Source organism: Salmo trutta, unplaced genomic scaffold (assembly GCF_901001165.1).
Source record: "Salmo trutta unplaced genomic scaffold, fSalTru1.1, whole genome shotgun sequence".
Classification (NCBI taxonomy): domain Eukaryota; kingdom Metazoa; phylum Chordata; class Actinopteri; order Salmoniformes; family Salmonidae; genus Salmo; species Salmo trutta.
In genome coordinates, this window is record NW_021823099.1 from 35,802 (window position 1) to 57,144 (window position 21,343).

The following is a 21,343-nucleotide window of genomic DNA, read 5'->3' on the forward strand; positions in this document are numbered from 1 at the left end:
CAACACACCACTAGATGACAGCACTGTCTAACGAATTACTAGAAAAATGGAAATATTCCCAACTCGATATCGCAAGGATGTGGACCGTCCCTTCCTGTTTTAGTACCGAGAGAGCCACCGTACCGAGACACATTGGAGCTGGAATACAGTCACTTAGAACTCGATTATGTCTAGATTTCTACTTAATTTATCAAAGACAAGGTTATTTATTTTCCAGCGTGAGGTCTACAGTTATATTTATGAATGCTGTCACGGCAGCATTTCGTCTTAGACAGATAGATAGACAGATAGCCTCATAAACCTATTTATTATTGCACTGCCAACCCTTGTTCCTTTCCTGTGTCAATGATTGTCCTACCCTCACTCTCATGGCGGAGACTAAAATAATATATCACATTGACGAGGAGGAGACTCCTTATCTAGTGAAATTATCCGTTTCTCCCGAGAAAGTCACTTTAGCGGATTTTAAAAATGTCCTTAACAATCGTCCGGTCAATAGCTACAAATTCTTTTTCAAATCCATGGACCAGGATTTTGGGTAAGTAGCCACCATGAAAGCTTACAATTTCTTCGACGTGTATGTTGTAGTCTTGTTATTTATTTTGTATCATAGAAGTAAACATGTAGCCCAGGCCTGGTTGGTTACACTGACAACCATGTGTCCAATTTCACAACAAAGGTTGCAACATTGTAACATTCGCGCAAGACTGTGCGGTGTCTAATCCGCTGTTGGCACCTGTTCATTCATTGTATCCAATGCGCAATAGAACAGATCCTCCTTTGAAGTTCGGCCCGTCACACCAATATCCCATGATGACATTTAACATGATCCGCTTACATTGTAGTCGATGTTGGTTGTGAGGTGACTGTAGCCTCGACGTTTCTAAAGCTGAGCTGTGTTGTCATCATCATGTAATAAGCATATCTAACATGATATGTTACGTGGACAAAAGCCTCCACATGTTTGCTGTTTGGCACTAGCTCGGGATCGATTCCAAATGAATTATTGCCAGACAGGTTTCTCTTGTGTGTTTATGACTTTGTAGCACGTATGTGAATAGGGAATACAGAGAGAGAAGAACAGAACAAGTAGAATGGAGATTGATGCCGATAATGGTCACATAGCCTAACTGTTGCCAATCATGATTTTCAGGAGACAGCCATCAAACGTGACTGCATGACTATATGATGACAACTTTGACATATATATGTCTTGTTAATCTTACTTAATGTAATGAAATAGGCTATTGCATTTAATCTGATGCGTCAAATAAGCTTCTTAAATATTCCAATTGACTGAATTGTCACAGTAGGGATCATGTAATCTCCACCCGGCACAGCCGGAAGAGGACTGGCCACCCCTCATAGCCTGGTTCCTCTCTAGGTTTCTTCCTAGGTTTTGGCCTTTCTATGGAGTTTTTCCTAGCCACCGTGCTTCTACACCTGCATTGCTTGCTGTTTTGGGTTTTAGGCTGGGTTTCTGTACAGCACTTTGAGATATCAGCTGATGTAAGAAGGGCTTTATAAATACATTTGATTTGATGTGTCCCTCTCATGGCCCTCTGTCTTACAGGCACGAGCACGCGCACACACACACACACACACACACATCGTTTACATACAAAGGTAATATCCTCCGATGCTAGGCAGAAGGTGAACCAAGCGAACATGGAAAACACAACGCGCCATGTGCTCGTCATACATGTTACAACGAATAGGTTTAACATCACCTCTTTGGTTTAAAAGCTTACTCTTCGCTGTTTGGATTTGACCATTTTTGTCATTTTGCCATGGGACTGTAGGCCGCAAATCAGCTGAAAATGCTCTGAGTAGAAACATGGCTGCCCGGTGGAAGAGCACCCCCAGAAAGAGGCGAGTGTCGTGGACTGACGGCCTGCCTTAATCGTCTAATATAGCGCAAGAATTTGCTTGACATACCTCACGTAAATGTGCCGAACAACCTTCCTAACACCAATACTCTATTTAATATATAACGCGCGTTGTAACTGCCCATGTCACTGCTTTTCTAGTTATAGATTTCCAGTGATAGCAATATAACTTTTTTCTTTGTGACATGGTGGCATGTCATCAGACATTGAATGAATTATCACTGACATCAAATAGGTTGGTATACGACTGACTGACTGATTAGGTGTTGAATAGAGATGTTTTTATTACAACCTATGGTCTATTCACAGATTTTTGTATTTATTGTAGAGGGATATATCCTCGTTGTTTCCAAACGGTATTTACTAGTATTAGTTCAGAATTAATACAGGAAACGTTTATGAGTAATTCATCATACATGCTAAATATAAGTATGAATGATTGTAGTTGGACCCATGTTTTTATTATAAGTAGTATATCCTCTCAATCTTTTCTTTGCGCTCATTATTATGTTGTCATCACTCAGTCTTTCTGCGCAGACCGATAGTCCCCCAGTCATACAGATGGTAAACGTTTCTTGTTATGGGCCTGTTAATAGAAGGTGTTTGACCTCTCCTCCCCCCGTACATCCAGACAACATGGACACCTCCAATAGTAGGAGGTCAGAGGTCCACTTATTATAGAGTCCTCCTTGGAGGATGACATATTTGTGTCAATGTCTGTTTCTCTGACAAGCTCACACCATCAAAAGCATGGTGCCAAGCACAACACACGCATGTAGGCAGGCACGCACACACACAAAGCCATAGTTCTATAGAAGCCCTAACGCTCCATCCGGTGTGAATATGATTGTACTGTCCTTATTTGGATTGAGTCATCACATTGAGTCATCATATTGACTGTTGTATTAGCTGGTGACTTTATACTGAATGCAGTCAGCCGCTATCCAGTAGCCAGTAAAGTACACTTAATTCCTTTTACCAATAGGCTATTGTGCTACTGGACTATTGTTCCAGTTATTCTGCTATTGAAGATGTTTAGAGGCGATTGGCGAGCCAAGCTGTTTTTAGTACCAGGTTATCACAAACATCAAAAGGTGAAACCCACACACAGAGAGACAGGCAGTCCTTTGTCTAACACACACAGGCTAGAAATGTCACTAGCTCAGACATTTCCCACAGCAGGCAGCACGACCTTGTGAGGGAACTGGTTTTTACTGGTAGCAGGTTAGCTAGTTGGGTCTATACTGTGGCCTTAGCAGGGCCTTCTGTCCTGTCCCTCTCCCTCCAGTCAGTCCTAGTGCAGGGCCGGGGCAGACTGCTCCATGGGGCCCCAGGAGAGATGATCCACCACCTGATTAGGAAAGCAAACACAACATGTTTGCTCTAAAGAGTTAAAGTTAGGGGTTGTTGAACGCGCTACAGTACAGTGCTTTAGGCCTATTCAATCATTCACAAGAGCTGGTGCTATGTGTCATGTCAATCAACAAATTCTATCTATTGGTATCTGTACTAGGATATCATTGTTAGATTGTTTCACACATTGAACATCACATGTGAAAGTGAAATCCTTGAGCAGGGAGTGTTGTACTGGCTGTACAACTGACAGTATGGAAACAACACTGATGGTCAGGGACACACAAAGGATAATATGTCTGGTACCACATAGACATTTACATTTGAGTCATTTAGCAGACACTCTTATCCAGAGCGACTTACAGTAGTGAATACATACATTGCATACATTTTGTTTTTGTACTGGCCCCCTGTGGGAATCAAACCCACAACCCTGGCGTTGCAAACACCATGCTCTACCAACTGAGCCACAGGGAAGACCTAAGTTTAGACTGCATAGGCTGTGTTTAGACACTAATTGGTCTTTTGACCAATCAGATCAGGTCAGATAAAGATCTGATGTGAAAAGATCCGATGTTATTGGTCAAAAGACCAATTAGTGGGAAAAAGATCAGAATTGAGCTACCTATGTAAACGCAGCCATAGAGTTGCAGATAGTACTGTATGGCTGTTAGAGAAATGAACTGGGGGATAATAAGACTCCAGTAGGGAGGAAACACATGGAATCCCTTGCAGTATTAGACAGTGTTTGATTTGTAAATGTTCAGTCAGTGCAAGGTATTACATAGTAGACCCCCTGTTGTGAAGGGGAGGAAGACCATGTTAGTTTTGTGCTAATGATATCAGGATTATTTTTTATGAATTGTTTGCCCAGAAAATGTATTAAGTCCATCTGTGTATGACTATGCATAGATTGTTTAGCTTATATCTCTTGACGTATTGTGTGTCTGTAATTAGCAGTTAAAGCATAGATTTGTGTAGCATAGAATTGAAATCTGGGTTGCTGTTGAGTTTTTATCCCCCAACTACCTGGTAAAATACTACATTATACTGTAATGTTGTTCCACCACACAAATTAGTAGTGATTTGTATTTTTCCAGCAAATCCACAGTAAATGGACAATTCATTCAACCCGTGTAGTAAAATAGCCTTACAGTCTCAGTATCATTTGATCGCTTTGATGTTGATATGCTGTTTTGCCATGGCAACGGTTGAGATGTTTGTTTGAGAAATCAGTAAAATCTTTGTCATAGAGGCTCACTGGAGCTAATGATATAAGGAAAGGACGTCAGTGCTCTTGGTATGAATGAGGATACTCAGCTCCGTATGGAAGGTCAAATCTGCTGGTTTTGCACATGCTCTACTCATTTACCTCACTTCAAATATTCCTATTGTTATTATTACCGTACAGTAACTTGATGAATATGTTTGAGAACCTGGCGTTTCAGGAAGAGGAGGGAGGGTTGAGGAACTGATCCTCTTGAATTATTAAAGACATTTTCATCCTCATTTGAATAACACATATTTTGGGAACTCTGACTGTTATGGTGAGTGAAAGCCTTGGACTATGGGCCAGTGTACAGCTGGCTGGTTAGTCGTCCTCCCTGACCCTGTGCTGTTGGCCCAGACTATAACTAGCCTTCCTCCTGTCCTGGGTATAAATACACACCTCTAATCCCTACAACACACACACACACACACACACACACACACACACACACACACACACACACACACACACACACACACACACACACACACACACACACACACAGCTGGTCCACCATTAGAATATGTAGCAATCTCCCTGTAAATCTTCTGTCATTATCCTGTAAAATCTGTTAAGACTCGTTTAAGCTGCCAGCTTTGAGAAGGGAGAGTTGTGAGGACGGGATAACCAAGAGTCTGACACCATGTCCCTTTTTAAACGCAGCCCTCCTGTGTGTGTGTCACCTACTGATAGCTTCTGGATGTATTTAGGCATTGGGGAACTCGGTGTAGCAAATTCTGCTGCTGAATTCTGTTTGAATATGACAGTATGCATGAAGAAAGGTCAGGGTTTACAGAGTGCACATCATTTTGTTTGCTTTGGACGTTTGTCTGGATTCCTTTGGTTTTAATGCTTTCAACAGAAAGTGTGAGAGAGAGAGATGATTCATGTTATAGGCATCCTATTCGATCAACTTATATCACAAACGCAGGATACTTTACCATTCATTGATCAATATGATGTTGTTAAATTTGGAACAGGATTCAATTAGCACTCACTTCTAACAATATATAAGAGGCCCATCCCAAGACCTTTAGAGTTAAAAACTGTTGATTTTGACTGTAGGCTATTTGTTTGTATTGACCGCTCCCACATCCTCCCAAGTTACCTTCAGTTGGTCATGTGGCTCTACAGCGAGGATGAAAACACTTCCTACCTAATGATGTGAATCACACCCCCTCCTACTCTCTGTGGTGGAACAGAACAGGTCACACACACAGAAGCATTCCCTCTCTGTGTTAGTCAGTTCCAGCCACAAGACTACGTTATCTCTCTCTTCCACTCCCACAATACAGTATAATACAACCACAGCGGCACACAGTCATTCGCTGTCGTCATGTGAGTAGGAACTCCTGGCCAAGTGAAGGGGGAAAACTGTAAATCAATAGAGCTGCAGTTTCAGAGAAACCCTGTGTAAAGTTTTCATCAGAGACTTTGTTGCTTTTCTTTGAAGTAGTGTCTTTGTCCTGTTCATGTTCCAGGACTCTCTGGGAGACAGTGAGATGTTGTTGGGTGAACTATATTGGTTAGAACTGAACTAATCTTTTCAGAACTTTTCAGAATTCACACCTATATTAGCTAGTTATTAGCTATTAGGCATAAGTGCAGCCCTATAGCCCAGGATACAGACTGTGTGTCTGTGTTTGTCTGTATCCCAGGCCTCCAGACCAGGCCTGCTCTGAGTCTGTAGTCTGTACTCTGTACTCTGTGACAGAAGCCCAGCAGGTGTGGCTGGTTAATTCTAAACGCTGTCCCAGGGGTCAGAGGGTAACTAGGAGGTATTTTTGTGGGGAATTTACGATCTGAGATGTATACACTGAAGTAGACTCACACTCAATCCCTCTATTAATACCCGTCTGACTCCGGACACCCTAGCAGATACTACCCTGTCCCTGGGTGGAGAGGTAGGGTATAGCCTATTTGGAATGTGGATATATTATGACGATAATGTATACTGAAAAAAATATGAATGCAATATGTTAAGTGTTGGTCCCATGTTTCATGAGCTGAAATAAAAGATCCCATAAATGGTCCATACGCACAAAAGCTTATTTCTCTCTTTTTGTGCACAAATTTGTTTACATCCCTGTTAGTGAGCATTTCTCCTTTGCCAAGATAATCCATCCACCTGACAGGTGTGGTATATCAAGAAGCTGATTAAACAGCATGATCATTACACACCTTGTGCTGGGGAATATAGAAGGACACTCTAAAATGTGCAGTTTTGTCACACAACACAATGCCACAGATGTCTCAAGTTTTGAGGGAGTGTGCAATTGGCATGCTGACTGCAGGAATGTCCACCAGAGCTGTTGCCAGAGAATTGAATGTTATTTCTCTACCATAAGCCGCCTCCAACGTCATTTTAGAGAATTTGGCAGTACGTCCAACTGGCCTCACAACCGCAGACCACGTGTAGCCACACCAGCCTGGGACTTCCACATCCGGCTTCTTCACCTGCGGGATTGTCTGAGACCAGCCACCTGGACAGCTGAAGAAACTGATGAGTGTTTCTGTCTGTAATAAAGCCCTTTTGTGGGGAAAAACTCATTCTGATTGGCTGGGCCTGGCTCCCCAGTGGGTGGGCCTGGCTCTCAAGTGGGCGGGGCTATGCCCTCCCAGGCCCACCCATGGCTGCGTCGTGAAATCCATAGATTAGGGCGTAAAGAATTTATTTCAACTGACTGATTTCCTTATATGAAATGTGAGTCAGTAAAATCGTTTAAATTGTTGCGTGTTGCATTTATATTTTTGATCGGTATATATTGTGTGCAAGATAAATACAAAGTCAATGTATTTGCCCAATGCCCAGACCTGTCACATATACACACCAGCACAATGCACATGCTGTTGATCTGTGTGCTTGTCTATGTCATGTTTCTGCACCATTGTCATGCTGTTGTGCTGTGTGCTTGTCCATGTCATGTTTCTGCACCATTATCATGCTGTTGATCTGTGTGCTTGTCCATGTCATGTTTCTGCACCATTATCATGCTGTTGTGCTGTGTGCTTGTCCATGTCATGTTTCTGCACCATTATCATGCTGTTGAGCTGTGTGCTTGTCCATGTCATGTTTCTGCACCATTATCATGCTGTTGTGCTGTGTGCTTGTCCATGTCATGTTTCTGCACCATTATCATGCTGTTGTGCTGTGTGCTTGTCCATGTCATGTTTCTGCACCATTATCATGCTGTTGAGCTGTGTGCTTGTCCATGTCATGTTTCTGCACCATTATCATGCTGTTGAGCTTAGTCAGGGCCAGCAGATCACTTATGGAGGATGAGGCTCAACATCTATCTGCATTCAATGGACTAAGTCAACAGTAACATGGGTGTGAAGCTTGTTACGGTCAAAAAGTGGAAATGTAACTAATTAAGCATGAATCGCTCGCGATATGCTTCAGCTGTGCAGAGCAGGGCAGGCTAGTAGAGATGATTCCTGGGTGTTAAGCTAACAGCTGTGTGCCCAGTGTTGACTCATTCTCTCTCTCTCTCTCTCTCTCTCTCTCTCTCTCTCTCTCTCTCTCTCTCTCTCTCTCTCTCTCTCTCTCTTTGTGTGTATGCGTTTGCGTGTGTGCGTTGCACATGTGTGCTTGTGTGTTTGTCCGTCCGTTCCACAGGGTTGTCAAAGAGGAGATTTCCGATGACAACGCCAAGTTACCCTGCTTCAACGGGAGAGTGGTGTCCTGGGTAAGTGAGATGGATGGCGCCCCCCATGTGGTTTCCCCCCCGTCCCGTAGCCCCCACTCCTGTTGCTCTCCTCTCCGCCTCGCTGCGGCTCGCTGGCTCAGCGTGTAGATAAACATACGTGTAGTGTAACGGCCCGTATAGTGTATCTACCTAGAGAGATCACACTGTCACGCCTCCACAGTACAGCACTCAAGACTCTACAGTAGAGAGGGACTCACTCGTTGTTGAGCTTCTATGCTATGCACCTTATACAGGTGTGAGCTCAGCCAATGGGAGATGAACCAAGGCATGGTTGCACAACGACATCACGCAATATTGTACATTATCGACAGTTAACAATGATTTACATTGCATCTTATCACAAGGCAAACATAGGCCTACAAGATACCATACACAGGTTAGTCTGGTATAGTTGTACATGGTGCTAGGAGCAGTGATGCATTACATTATCATGACAGGCGGTTTTTACATACACTTCCTGTGGATTATATCTCGACATGCTGTGATGAGGGAATACTTCCATACTGTCGAACAAGAGGGTGCTTTACTGTATCACCATCAGGAAACCAGGCCAACTGTATCATGGCACAGTGGTAAAACAAGAAGAATAGGCTAAGAACACTCCAAAACAATTGTGAGACCTTTTTTAAGAAATAGGATTGTCGGACAATCCTAAAACATAACAGGTAGATGAAAAGTAAAGTATTGCAAGTTTCTAATGGACATTTTGATAAAATGCTGTATTTTACATGAGGTTTTCCCAGTGTCTTAACCATGTCCCAGGGTTATTAGGATCTCCTTCTGGCATGTTCCTTTAACACTCATTATTATGGTTCACATGAAAGCGGAGCAGCTGTATCTATGGGCCATTTTACATAAGCCTTTGTGCTCACACACACACAGTCACCAGAGTGAAAGCAATGTGCACTGTGACGTTCCCTCTGTTTCCTAAGGTATTTATGCGTAGCCACCAGTTATTCCTCAGGACCCTTCAATGTGTCTAATTTAATGCATCTAGTTTCAACCTAATTTGTCGACGTATTGTTACGGGGAATCTACACGGAAAATACATTGGATTTGCAAAAAGTCATCAACATAAACTGTTGTTTTGAGGGTGAAATTTCAACCACAGGACTATGTCATAATGGTAACCAATTGTCAACTTAGACAAACCTTATATCAAATATGTTTAATTTTTACCTTTGAAACAACTTCAGATTTTCAAGTTGTATCCACTATCAGAAAAAAAACAATATACTGGGCAGGACCTTCATTTGGTCTCCCATCCAGAGTAAGTCAAAGTTAAAGAATATGACAAAATTAAATCAAACTTGATTTAAAGTGCATTTAAAGTTTGATTTGATTTGATTTGGTCCTATTCTTTAACTTATATTTTTGGTTGAGATTGAGTTATGAATCCAACATATGTATTATTGAAATCAACCATAAGCTTGAAACCCATAGGCCTGTGTGTATTGTCTATTATTAGTTGAATCCTGGGCTGAATTTAAACTACAGCTGTTGATGACTTCACAAATGTTATATTGGCCTAAATAGTATCAATGATTATATTTGACTTCTAAAGCATGGCTATGTTTCATTCGCTCTGTTAAACCTTCCCTTTGGATAGACTTTGATAGCAGCACTGAATCTATTCAGTTAGTAAGTGAAGATCTCGCAATAATCATTCTCAAGATAGCACGTTGGTAGTGGTCAGTGACAAATATCCAATCAAATCCAACATATCAATTATTCAATTGTAGACAAACTGGATATTGAATTGTGTTTGGTTGTTAACACAACCAAATATCAACATTTGAAGGAGATGTACTGTATCTTCTGCTTGGATAGTTCCATCTGTGCCGCTGACTTATATTAGTCTGGATTTAATTCCAGTGTTTCTACAAATGAATCATTCATATGTAGGATTCACATCTCCATCTCAACTAAAAATCCAAGTTAAAGAATAGGACTAAATCAAATCAAAGCTCATTTTAAATGCACTTTAAATACATTTTGGTTTGATTTAGTCCTATTCTTTAACTTAGATTTTCGGTTGAGATGTAGACGTGAATCCAACCTATGAATTATTCATTTGTAGACAAACTGGACTAAGTCAGTGCAGCAGAATAGACTCCTTGAAATGTTAATATTTGGTTGTGTTGACAACCAAACACAATTCAATATCACTTTTGCAATACAGAAATAATAACCTATTAACTTGCCGACAAGTTTAACAAATGATATGTTGGATTCACGTCTCCAACTAAACCCCAAATAAAAGTTCAAGAATAGGATTAAGCCAGTGGCTCAGATGGAACTGTCCAAGCATTAGATACATCTCCTTTAAATTGAAATTGTTCATGTTCAAGATATCATGCAAAGGTCGCGGGTCTGTGGAGATCTTGCTATAATATCTGTGCAGAATCTCCGACAGCATTGGTCACTTGCACCGTGTACTTTTAATGTAACCTCAACTGCAATCCAGGTCATTTGGTTGTGCTATTAGATGAGGAACAGTGATAACACATGTAACTTGTTATCTGATATTGTTTCTCATTTGAACTTTGTTGTGCTTTAAATGGTTGAAAGCACAGTAATAAAACATTTACATGACAACTAAACCAAAAATCAGACATTGTTTCCCCCCCCCAATTTTTTAAATATTTTTTATTGTTTTATTTTTATTCACACCAAATACAAACATACACATACGAACAACAACTTACAGACAACGACTACATCTCAATCTTTTTCCATTGGATTTTGGTTGTGCTTTTAGTTGGTTGCAAGCATAGTGATAAGTTGAAATGCAATTGATCAGTGTCTCAATCAAATATTACCCAATTATCCACGTTGAAATGGCATGGTGTGCCCAGTAGGGAATTTCTCTCTTATGTCTCTCAGATAACTCTCTTAACTATGTATGTTTGTGTGGATCTGTCTCTGTGTCTGGATCTGTCTTTGTGTCTGGATCTGTCTCTGTTCCTGGATCTGTCTCTGCGCCTGGATCTGTCTCTGTGCCTGGATCTGTCTCAGTTCCTGGATCTGTCTCAGTTCCTGGATCTGTCTCTGTGCCTGGATCTGTCTCTGTGTCTGGATCTGTCTCTGTGCCAGGATCTGTCTCTGTACCTGGATCTGTCTCTGTGCCTGGATCTGTCTCAGTTCCTGGATCTGTCTCTGTGCCTGGATCTGTCTCTGTGTCTGGATCTGTCTCTGTGTCTGGATCTGTCTCTGTGCCAGGATCTGTCTCTGTGCCTGGATCTGTCTCTGTGCCAGGATCTGTCTCTGTGCCTGGATCTGTCTCTGTGCCTGGATCTGTCTCTGTGCCTGGATCTGTCTCTGTGCCTGGATCTGTTCCTGGATCTGTCTCTGTGCCTGGATCTGTCTCTGTGCCTGGATCTGTCTCTGTTCCTGGATCTGTTCCTGGATCTGTCTCTGTGCCTGGATCTGTCTCTGTGCCTGGATCTGTCTCTGTGCCTGGATCTGTTCCTGGATCTGTCTCTGTGTCTGGATCTGTCTCTGTGCCTGGATATGTCTATGTGCCTGGATCTGTTCCTGGATCTGTCTCTATGTCTGGATCTGTCTATGTGCCTGGATCTGTCTCTGTGCCTGGATCTGTCTCTGTGTCTGGATCTGTCTCTGTTCCTGGATCTGTCTCTGTTACTGGATCTGTCTCTGTTCCTGGATCTGTCTCTGTGTCGGGATCTGTCTCTGTGTCGGGATCTGTCTCTGTGTCTGGATCTGTCTCTGTGTCTGGATCTGTCTCTGTGCCTGGATCTGTCTCTGTGCCTGGATCTGTCTCTGCATGTCTTATGTATGTTTCTATGTCTGTTTTTGTGACTGAATATGTATGTTCCTCTCTTTGTCTGTTTTGTACCTCTTTCTTGAACCTCGATTTCCAGCCTTCAATACAAGACTTGGGAACTATAGCAACACATGAATGCTCTTTTTCAGTCTGTCTCTTTTTCTGTGCATCTCTATGTCCAAATTGGTCTCTGGTATTCTGTCTCTGACTCACAATCTGTCTCTGTCTCTGCAGCTGGTCCTGGCAGAGAGCTCCCACTCTGATGGGGGGTCCCAGTGTACAGAGAGCCACCCAGAGCTGCCACCCCCCCTGGAGAGGACAGGGGGCATCGGTGATTCCCGCCCACCCTCCTTCCAGTGAGTACACTGCTCCTACTGCACATAAACACCATGCACACATCATTACACACATTACACACACACAAGTACACACAAATACGCACACACACACCATGTGCACCATGTGACCTTTCTAATTCACCACAAGCCATATGCTAATCAGAATCTGGAGAGCTCATCACAGAGATTCAACCCACACGGGGGCCGAGCCGAGCGCATACGGGAGGTGGAGGTTTGTGTGTTTGTGTGTTCTTCTGTGTGTGTAGGTGTGTATGTGTGCCAAGGTTCACGCTAGCTAACTCTCACTTACTGCTCACCAATGAAGTGGCTGCCCACCCATCTGTGTGGCAACACGCTAGTCTGCTCATCTATGTAGCTAGCTAAGAGTCCTCATGGTGAATATGCACCCAGAGCGACGGCAGAAATAGCTATGATAGGGTAAACATCTTCAGGGAGAGACTGCTGCTATTCAATGTTTCCCATTGTGTAGAGCCACTAAAAGCACCCATACTGCAGTTATTCGTTAATAAAGAGATATGAGGACAGACAATGTGTGGCATAATTACATAGCTGGGTTAAACGCTTAGAAGCCAGACCCTGTTTCTCAAAGCTTGTTTGACCCGAATGCAAGCACTAGATTTTGACTTCAAACAGACTGATTACAGATTCTCACTGCACTTGTTAAAGGAAGCCCCCAAAGCTAAATGTAGCAGGACAGGCTGTGAGCACGTGGGCTGGAGCTGTTGCCATTATATTACAGTAGTGTTTTAGCTACTGCAGGAGTCTGTATTTAGAGCATGCAATCTGTCATGTTCCAGTATCACTTTATCCACTGATTGACATCGTGGCTCTTTCGTGTCCTCTGCGGGCTGCTGGTCGGTGCAGCTTGGCTGTCAGCCTGTCTGATGATTTTATTGTTCAAGCCTCTGCTCTTCCTGCTGCATCTACTGCCACCTTGTGGTCAAACATAGACATGTCGGCTGTCAGCTCCCTCACCACCACACTGCTGTCACTTTAAGGGCTTAATTTAAGGGCTTTATTGGCATTGGAAACATATATTTTACATTGCCAAAGCAAGTGAAATACATAATAAACAAAATTGAAATAAACAATAAAAAATGTACAGTAAACATTAAAGTTCCAAAATAATAAAGACATGTCAAATGACATATTATGTCAATATACAGTGTTGTAATGATGTGCAAATAGTTCAAGTACAAAAGGGAAAATAAATAAACATGAATATAGGTTGTATTTACAATGTTGTTTGTTATTCACTGGTTGCCCTTTTCTTGTGGCAACAAGTCACACATCTTGCTGCTGTGATGTCACTGTGGTATACAGGAGTTTATCAAAATTAGATTTGTTTTCGAATTCTTTGTGGATCTGTGTAATCTGAGGGAAATATGTGTCTCTAATATGGTCATACATTTGTCAGGAGATTAGGAAGTGCAGCTCAGCTTCTTCTCTTGAGTGCCAGGTCTGCCTTCAGTGGCCTTTCTCAATAGCAAGGCTATGCTCACTGAGTCTGTACATAGTCAAAGATTTTCTTAATTTCGGGTCAGTCACAGTGTCAGGTATTCTGCCACGGTGTCTAGATGGAATTTGTATTCGTGGTCCTGGCAACTAGACCCTTTTTGGAGCACCATTATTTTGGTCTTACTGAGATTTACTGTCAGGGCCCAGGTCTTACAGAATCTGTGCAGAAGATCTGGTGAGGGCACTAGAACAGTCTGCAGCACCCAGCCTCACCCTACTAGAATCTGAAGACAAATGTCTACAGTTTGCTGATGATCTGGTGCTTCTGTCCCCAACCAACGAGGGCCTACAGTAGCACCAGATCATCAGCAAACTGTAGACATTTGTCTTCAGATTCTAGTAGGGTGAGGCTGGGTGCTGCAGACTGTTCTAGTGCCCTCACCAATTTGTTGATATATATGTTGAAGAGGGTGGGGCTTAAGCTGCATCCCTGTCTCACCCCCCGGCCCTGTGGAAAGAAATGTGTGTGTTGTTTGCCAATTTTAACCGCACACTTGTTGTTTGTGTACGTGGATTTTATAATGTCGTATGTTTTTCCGCAACACCACTTTCCATCAATTTGTATAGCAGGTCATCATGCCAAACTGAGTCGAAAGATTTTTTGAAATCAACAAAGCATGAGAAGACTTTGCCTTTGTTTTGGTTTGTTTGTTTGTCAATTAGGGTGCGCAGGGTGAATACGTGCTCTGTCATACAATACAATTTGGTAAAAATCCAATTTGACATTTGCTCAGTACATTGTTTTCGCTAAGGAAATGTACGAGTCTGATGTTAATGATAATGCAGTGGATTTTCCCAAGGTTGCTGTTGACGCATATCCCACGGTAGTTATTGGGGTCAAATTTGTCTCCACTTTGGTGGATTGGGGTGATCAGACCTTGGTTCCAAATATTGGGGAATATGCCAAATCAAATCAAATTTGGTGTAGACCTTAGGTGAAAGCTGAAGGTGTAGACCTTACTGTGAAATGCTTACCTACAAGCCCTTAACCAACAACGCAGTTAAAGAAATACAATTAAGAAAATATTTCTTAAATAAACTAAAGTAAAAAACAATTAGGGGGTACCGGTACTGAGTCAATGTGCAGAGGTACAGGTTAGTTGAGGTCATTTGCAAAGTTACTTTGCATAGATAATAAACAGCGAGTAGCAGCTGTGTGAAAACGGGGGGGGGGCAGTCTTATGGCTTGGGGGTAGAAGCTGTTAAGGAGCCTTTTGGTCCTAGACTTGGCGTTCCGGTACCGCTTGCCATGTGTTAGCAGAGAGAACTTGGGTGACTGGAGTCTTTGACAATTTTTTGGGCCTTCTGACACCGCCTAGTATATAGGTACTGGATGTCAGGAAGCTTGGCCCCAGTGATGTACTGGGCCGTACACACTACTCTCTGTAGCGCCTTACAGTCAGATACCGAGCAGTTGCCATACCAGGCGTTGATGCAACCAGTCAGGATGCTCTCGATTGTGCAGCTGTAGAACTTTTTGAGGATCTGGGGACCCATGCCAAATCCAGTCTCCTGAGGGGGAAAAGGTGTTGCCGTGCCCTCTTCACAACTGTCTTGGTGTGTTTGGACCATGTTAGTTTGTTGGTGATGTGGACACCAAGGAACTTGAACCTCTCGACCCGCTCCACTACAGCCCCGTTGATGTTAATGGGGGCCTGTTCAGCCCTCCTTTTACTATAGTCCACGATCAGCTCCTTTGTCTTGCTCACATTGAGGGAGAGGTGGTTGTCCTGGAACCACACTGTCAGGTCTCTGACTTCCTCCCTATAGGCTGTCTCATCATTGTCGGTGATCAGGCCTACCACTGTTGTGTCGTCTGCAAATTTAATGATGGTGTCGGAGTTGTGCTTCGCCACGCAGTCGTGGGTGAACAGGAAGTGCAGAAAGGGACTAAGCATGCACCCCTGAGGGTTGCCAGTGTTGAGGATCAGCGTGGCAGATGTGTTGTTGCCTACCCTTACCACCTGGGGGCGGCCAGTCAGAAAGTCCAGGATCCAGTTGCAGAGAGAGGTGTTTAGTCCCACTATGGTGTTGAACGCTGAGCTGTAGTCAATGAACAGCATTCTCATGTGGGTGTTCCTTTTGTCCAGGTGGGAAAGGGCAGTGTGGAGTGTGATTGAGATTGCGTCATCTGTGGATTTGTTGGGGCGGTATGCGAATTGGAGTGGGTCTAGGGTTTCCGGCATGATGGTGTTGATGTGAGCCATGACCAGCCTTTCAAAGCACTTCATGGCTTCTGACATGAGTGCTACAGGGCAGTAATCATTTAGGCAGGCTACCTTCACTTTCTTGGGCACAGGGACTATGGTGGTCTGTTTGAAACATGTAAGTATTATAGACTCGGTCAGGGAGAGGTTGAAAATGTTGAAGACAATTGCCAGTTGGTCCACGTATACTTTGAGGACACTTCCTGGTAATCCATCTGGCCCGTGGCTTGTGATTTTGGACCTGTTAAAGGTCTTGCTTACATCGGTTACGGAGAGCATGATCACACAGTCATCTGGAACAGCTGGCGCTCTCATGCATGCTTCAGTGTTGCTTGCCTCGAAGTGAGCATAAAAGGCACCTAACTCGTCTGGTAGGCTCCATCACTAGGCAGCTCGTGGCTGGGTTTCCCTTTGTAGTCCGTAATATTTTTCAAACCCTGCCACATCCGATGAGCATCAGGGACGGTGTAGTACGATTCAATCTTAGTCCTGTATGGACGTTTTGCCTGTTTGATGGTTCATCTGAGGGCATAGTGGGATTTATTATAAGCATCCGGATTAGTGTCCTGCTCCTTGAAAGCAGCAGCTCTAGCCTTTTGCTCGGTGCGGATGTTGCCTGTAATCCATGGCTTCTGGTTGGGATATGTATGTACGTTCACTGCGGGGACGACATCGTTAATGCACTTATTGATGAAGCTGGTGACTGAGGTGGTATACTCCTCAATGCCATTGGATGAATCCCGGAACATATTCCAGTCTGTGCTAGCAAAAGAGTCCTGTAGCGTAGGATCTGCGTCATCTGACCACTTCCAAATTGAGCGGGTCACGGTACTCCCTGCTTTAGTTTTTGCTTGTAAGCAGGAATCAGGAGGATAGAATTATGGTCAGATTTACCAAATGTAGGGCGAGGGAGAGCTTTGAATGCGTCTCTGTGTGTGGAGTAAAGGTGGTCTACAGTTTTTTTCCCTTTGGTTGCACATGTGACATGCTGGTACAAATGAGGTACCAAGTTTGCCTCCATTAAAGTCCCCGGCCACTAGGAGCGGCGCTTCTGGATGAGCATTTTCTTGTTTGCTTATGGCCTTATACAGCTCGTTGAGTGAGGTCTAGTGCCAGCATCGGTTTGTGGTGGTAAGTAGACGGCTATGAATAATATAGATGACAACTCTCTTTGTATATAGTGTGGTCTACAGCTTATCATGAGGTATTCTACCTCAGGTGAGCAATACCTCGATGACTTCTTTAATATTAGACATTGCGCACCAGCAGTTATTAACAAATAGACACACCCCCGCCCCTCGTCTTACCAGACGTAGCTGCTCTGTCCTGTCGATGCACGGAGAAGCCAGCCAGCTCTATATTATCCGTGTCGTCGTTTAGCCACGTTGGTGAAACATAAGATATTACAGTTTTAATGTCCCGTTGGTAGGATAATCTTAAATCGTAGATCGTCCTGTTTGTTTTCCACTGATTGCACGTTGGCCAAAAATAAGGAGGATAGTGGTGGTTTAGCTACTCGTCGGCGAATACATCTTTTCTTCACAGGATTTGGGCGTTTTCTCGACAAAGCAGTATATCCTTTGCGTCGGACTCATTAAAGAAAAACCTTCATCCAGTTCGAGGTGAGTAATCGCTGTTCTGATATCCAGAACCTCTTTTCGGTCATAAGAGACGGTAGCAGCAACATGATGTACAAAATGAGTTACAAACAATACGAAAAAACTAACAAAATAGCACAGTTGGTTAGGATCCCGTGAAATGGCAGCCATCCCCTCCGGCGCCATTATAATCTGAGGAGCTGAGGATGATGTTATTAAAGAGTTTAAGCCAATTGGAATTTGTGGTCTGTATATTTTATCATTTCATTTAGGATACCATCAACCCCACAGGCCTTTTTAAGTTGGAGGGTTTGTATTTTGTACTGTAGTTCATTCAATGTAATTAGAGAATCCAGTGGGTTCTGGTAGTCTTTAATAGTTGATTCTAAGATTTGTATTTGATCATGTATATGTTTTTGCTATTTGTTCTTTGTTATAGAGCCAAAAAGATTGGAGAAGTGGTTTATCCATACATTTCCGTTTTGGATAGATAACTCTTCATGTTATTGTTTGCTTAGAGTTTTCCATTTTCCCAGAAGTGGTTAGATTCTATGGATTCTTCAAATACATTGAGCTGACTTCTGATGTGCTGTTCCTTATTTTTCCGTATTTCTGTATTGTTTTAGTGATTATCCATAGTGAAGGCGTAGGCTCAGGTTTTCTGGGTCTCTGTTTTTGGTTGGATAGGTTTCTTAATTTCTTTCTTAGATTTTTGCATTCTTCATCAAACCATTTGTCATTGTTGTTAATTTTCTTAGATTGTCTGCTTGAAATGTTTAGATTTGATATGAAAGCTGAGGGGAAAATATACTGTTTAAGTTTTCTACTGCTAAGTTTACACCTTCACTATTACAGTGAAATATTTTGTCTAGGAAATTGTCTAGAAGGGATTGAATTTGTTGTTGCCTAATTGTTTTTTGGTAGATTTCCACACTACTTTCCTTCCATCTATAGCATTTCTTAATATTATTCCGTTCCTTTGGCTTTAATGCCTCATGATTGAGCATAGCTCTATTCAAGTAGTGTGATTTTGCTGTGATCTGATAGGGGAGTCAGTGGACTGACTGTGAACGCTCTAAGAGACTCTGGGTTGAGGTCAGTGATAAAGTAGTCTACAGTACTACTGCCAAGAGATGAGCTATAGGTGTACCTACCAAAGGAGTCCCCTCGAAGCCTACCATTGACTATGTACATACCCAGCGTCCGACAGAGTGCAGGATTTGTGACCCATTTGTTGGTTATATTAATTTCTAGCCAGACGTAACATTTTCCTGTTTGACTTATGTAGTAGAGTGGGTTATGTCTGCTCTATACCAAATTAGCATACCCCCTGAGTCTCTTCCCTGTTTCGGTCTTGTTGGGGGGGGGGGGGGGGGGGTGTTGTTGTGCTGGTCTGTTTTGTGGGTTTGTTCTGTCTGGATTGTGTGGACTAGCTCTCTGAGCTCCACCATTTCTCTCTCCAGCTCTGTCAATGTATCCCTCTCAATAATGGAGGAGCAGTACGGTTGTGGGACCTGGGTATGTTCAGTGCTGGGGGGGGTGACTTTCCTCGTCTGCAGGACATTTTGAAGAGGTGTGATCAGACTCACTCAGGATGGGGGAGTCAAACATACCCTCGTAAAACTGACCATCCTACCGATCCTCGACTTCGGCGATGTCATTTACAAAATAGCCTCCAACACTCTACTCAACAAATTGGATGCAGTCTATCACAGTGCCATCCGTTTTGTCACCAAAGCCCCATATACTACCCACCACTGTGACCTGTATGCTCTCGTTGGCTGGCCCTCGCTTCATACTCGTCGCCAAACCCACTGGCTCCAGGTCATCTACAAGTCTCTGCTAGGTAAAGCCCCGCCTTATCTCAGCTCACTGGAGGTATATCTCACTGGTCACCCCCAAAGCCAATTCTTCCTTTGGCCGCCTCTCCTTCCAGTACTCTGCTGCCAATGACTGGAACGAACTGCAAAAATCTCTGAAGCTGGAGACTCTTACCTCCCTCACTAACTTTAAGCACCAGCTGTCAGAGCAGCTCACAGACCCTGTACATAGCTCATCTGTAAACAGCCCATCCAATCTACCTCATCCCCATACTGCATTTATTTATGCCAGGGGATGGTCTGTGTTAATATAGCACTGTGCCATGCCAGGGGATGGTCTGGTTAATATAGCACTGTGTCATGCCAGGGGATGGTCTGGTTAATATAGCACTGTGTCATGCCAGGGGATGGTCTGGTTAATATAGCACTGTGCCATGCCAGGGGATGGTCTGGTTAATATAGCACTGTGCCATGCCAGGGGATGGTCTGGTTAATATAGCACTGTGCCATGCCAGGGGATGGTCTGGTTAATATAGCACTGTGTCATGCCAGGGGATGGTCTGTGATAATATAGCACTGTGTCATGCCAGGGGATGGTCTGGTTAATATAGCACTGTGCCATGCCAAGGGATGGTCTGGTTAATATAGCACTGTGCCATGCCAGGGGATGGTCTGGTTAATATAGCACTGTGCCATGCCAGGGGATGGTCTGGTTAATATAGCACTGTGTCATGCCAGGGGATGGTCTGGTTAATATAGCACTGTGTCATGCCAGGGGATGGTCTGGTTAATATAGCACTGTGTCATGCCAGGGGATGGTCTGGTTAATATAGCACTGTGTCATGCCAGGGGATGGTCTGGTTAATATAGCACTGTGTCATGCCAGGGGATGGTCTGGTTAATATAGCACTGTGTCATGCCAGGGATGGTCTGGTTAATATAGCACTGTGCCATGCCAGGGGATGGTCTGGTTAATATAGCACTGTGCCGTGCCAGGGGATGGTCTGGTTAATATAGCACTGTGTCATGCCAGGGGATGGTCTGGTTAATATAGCACTGTGCCATGCCAGGGGATGGTCTGGTTAATATAGCACTGTGTCATGCCAGGGGATGGTCTGGTTAATATAGCACTGTACCATGCCAGGGGATGGTCTGGTTAATATAGCACTGTGCCATGCCAGGGGATGTCTGGTTAATATAGCACTGTGCCATGCCAGGGGATGGTCTGGTTAATATAGCACTGTGTCCATGCCAGGGGATGGTCTGGTTAATATAGCACTGTGTCATGCCAGGGATGGTCTGGTTAATATAGCACTGTGTCATGCCAGGGGATGGTCTGGTTAATATAGCACTGTGTCATGCCAGGGATGGTCTGGTTAATATAGCACTGTGCCATGCCAGGGGATGGTCTGGTTAATATAGCACTGTGCCGTGCCAGGGGATGGTCTGGTTATATAGCACTGTGTCATGCCAGGGGATGGTCTGGTTAATATAGCACTGTGCCATGCCAGGGGATGGTCTGGTTAATATAGCACTGTGTCATGCCAGGGGATGGTCTGGTTAATATAGCACTGTACCATGCCAGGGGATGGTCTGGTTAATATAGCACTGTGCCATGCCAGGGGATGGTCTGGTTAATATAGCACTGTGCCATGCCAGGGGATGGTCTGGTTAATATAGCACTGTGTCATGCCAGGGGATGGTCTGGTTAATATAGCACTGTGCCATGCCAGGGGATGGTCTGGTTAATATAGCACTGTGCCATGCCAGGGGATGGTCTGGTTAATATAGCACTGTGCCATACCAGGGGATGGTCTGGTTAATATAGCACT

The 21,343-nt window shown here is 43.6% G+C and overlaps 1 protein-coding gene across 1 annotated transcript; it reads left to right on the forward strand.

The window, feature by feature from the left end:
• The first annotated feature begins 93 nt into the window (after positions 1 to 93).
• LOC115188822 (segment polarity protein dishevelled homolog DVL-1-like) lies at positions 94 to 13,129 on the forward strand. The gene is made up of 3 exons (XM_029747669.1): positions 94 to 538; positions 8,132 to 8,201; positions 12,244 to 13,129. The coding sequence occupies exons 1-3, from the start codon at positions 369 to 371 to the stop codon at positions 12,367 to 12,369; spliced, it is 366 nt and encodes a 121-aa protein (XP_029603529.1). The 5' UTR covers positions 94 to 368; the 3' UTR covers positions 12,370 to 13,129.
• Positions 13,130 to 21,343: the final 8,214 nt, after the last annotated feature.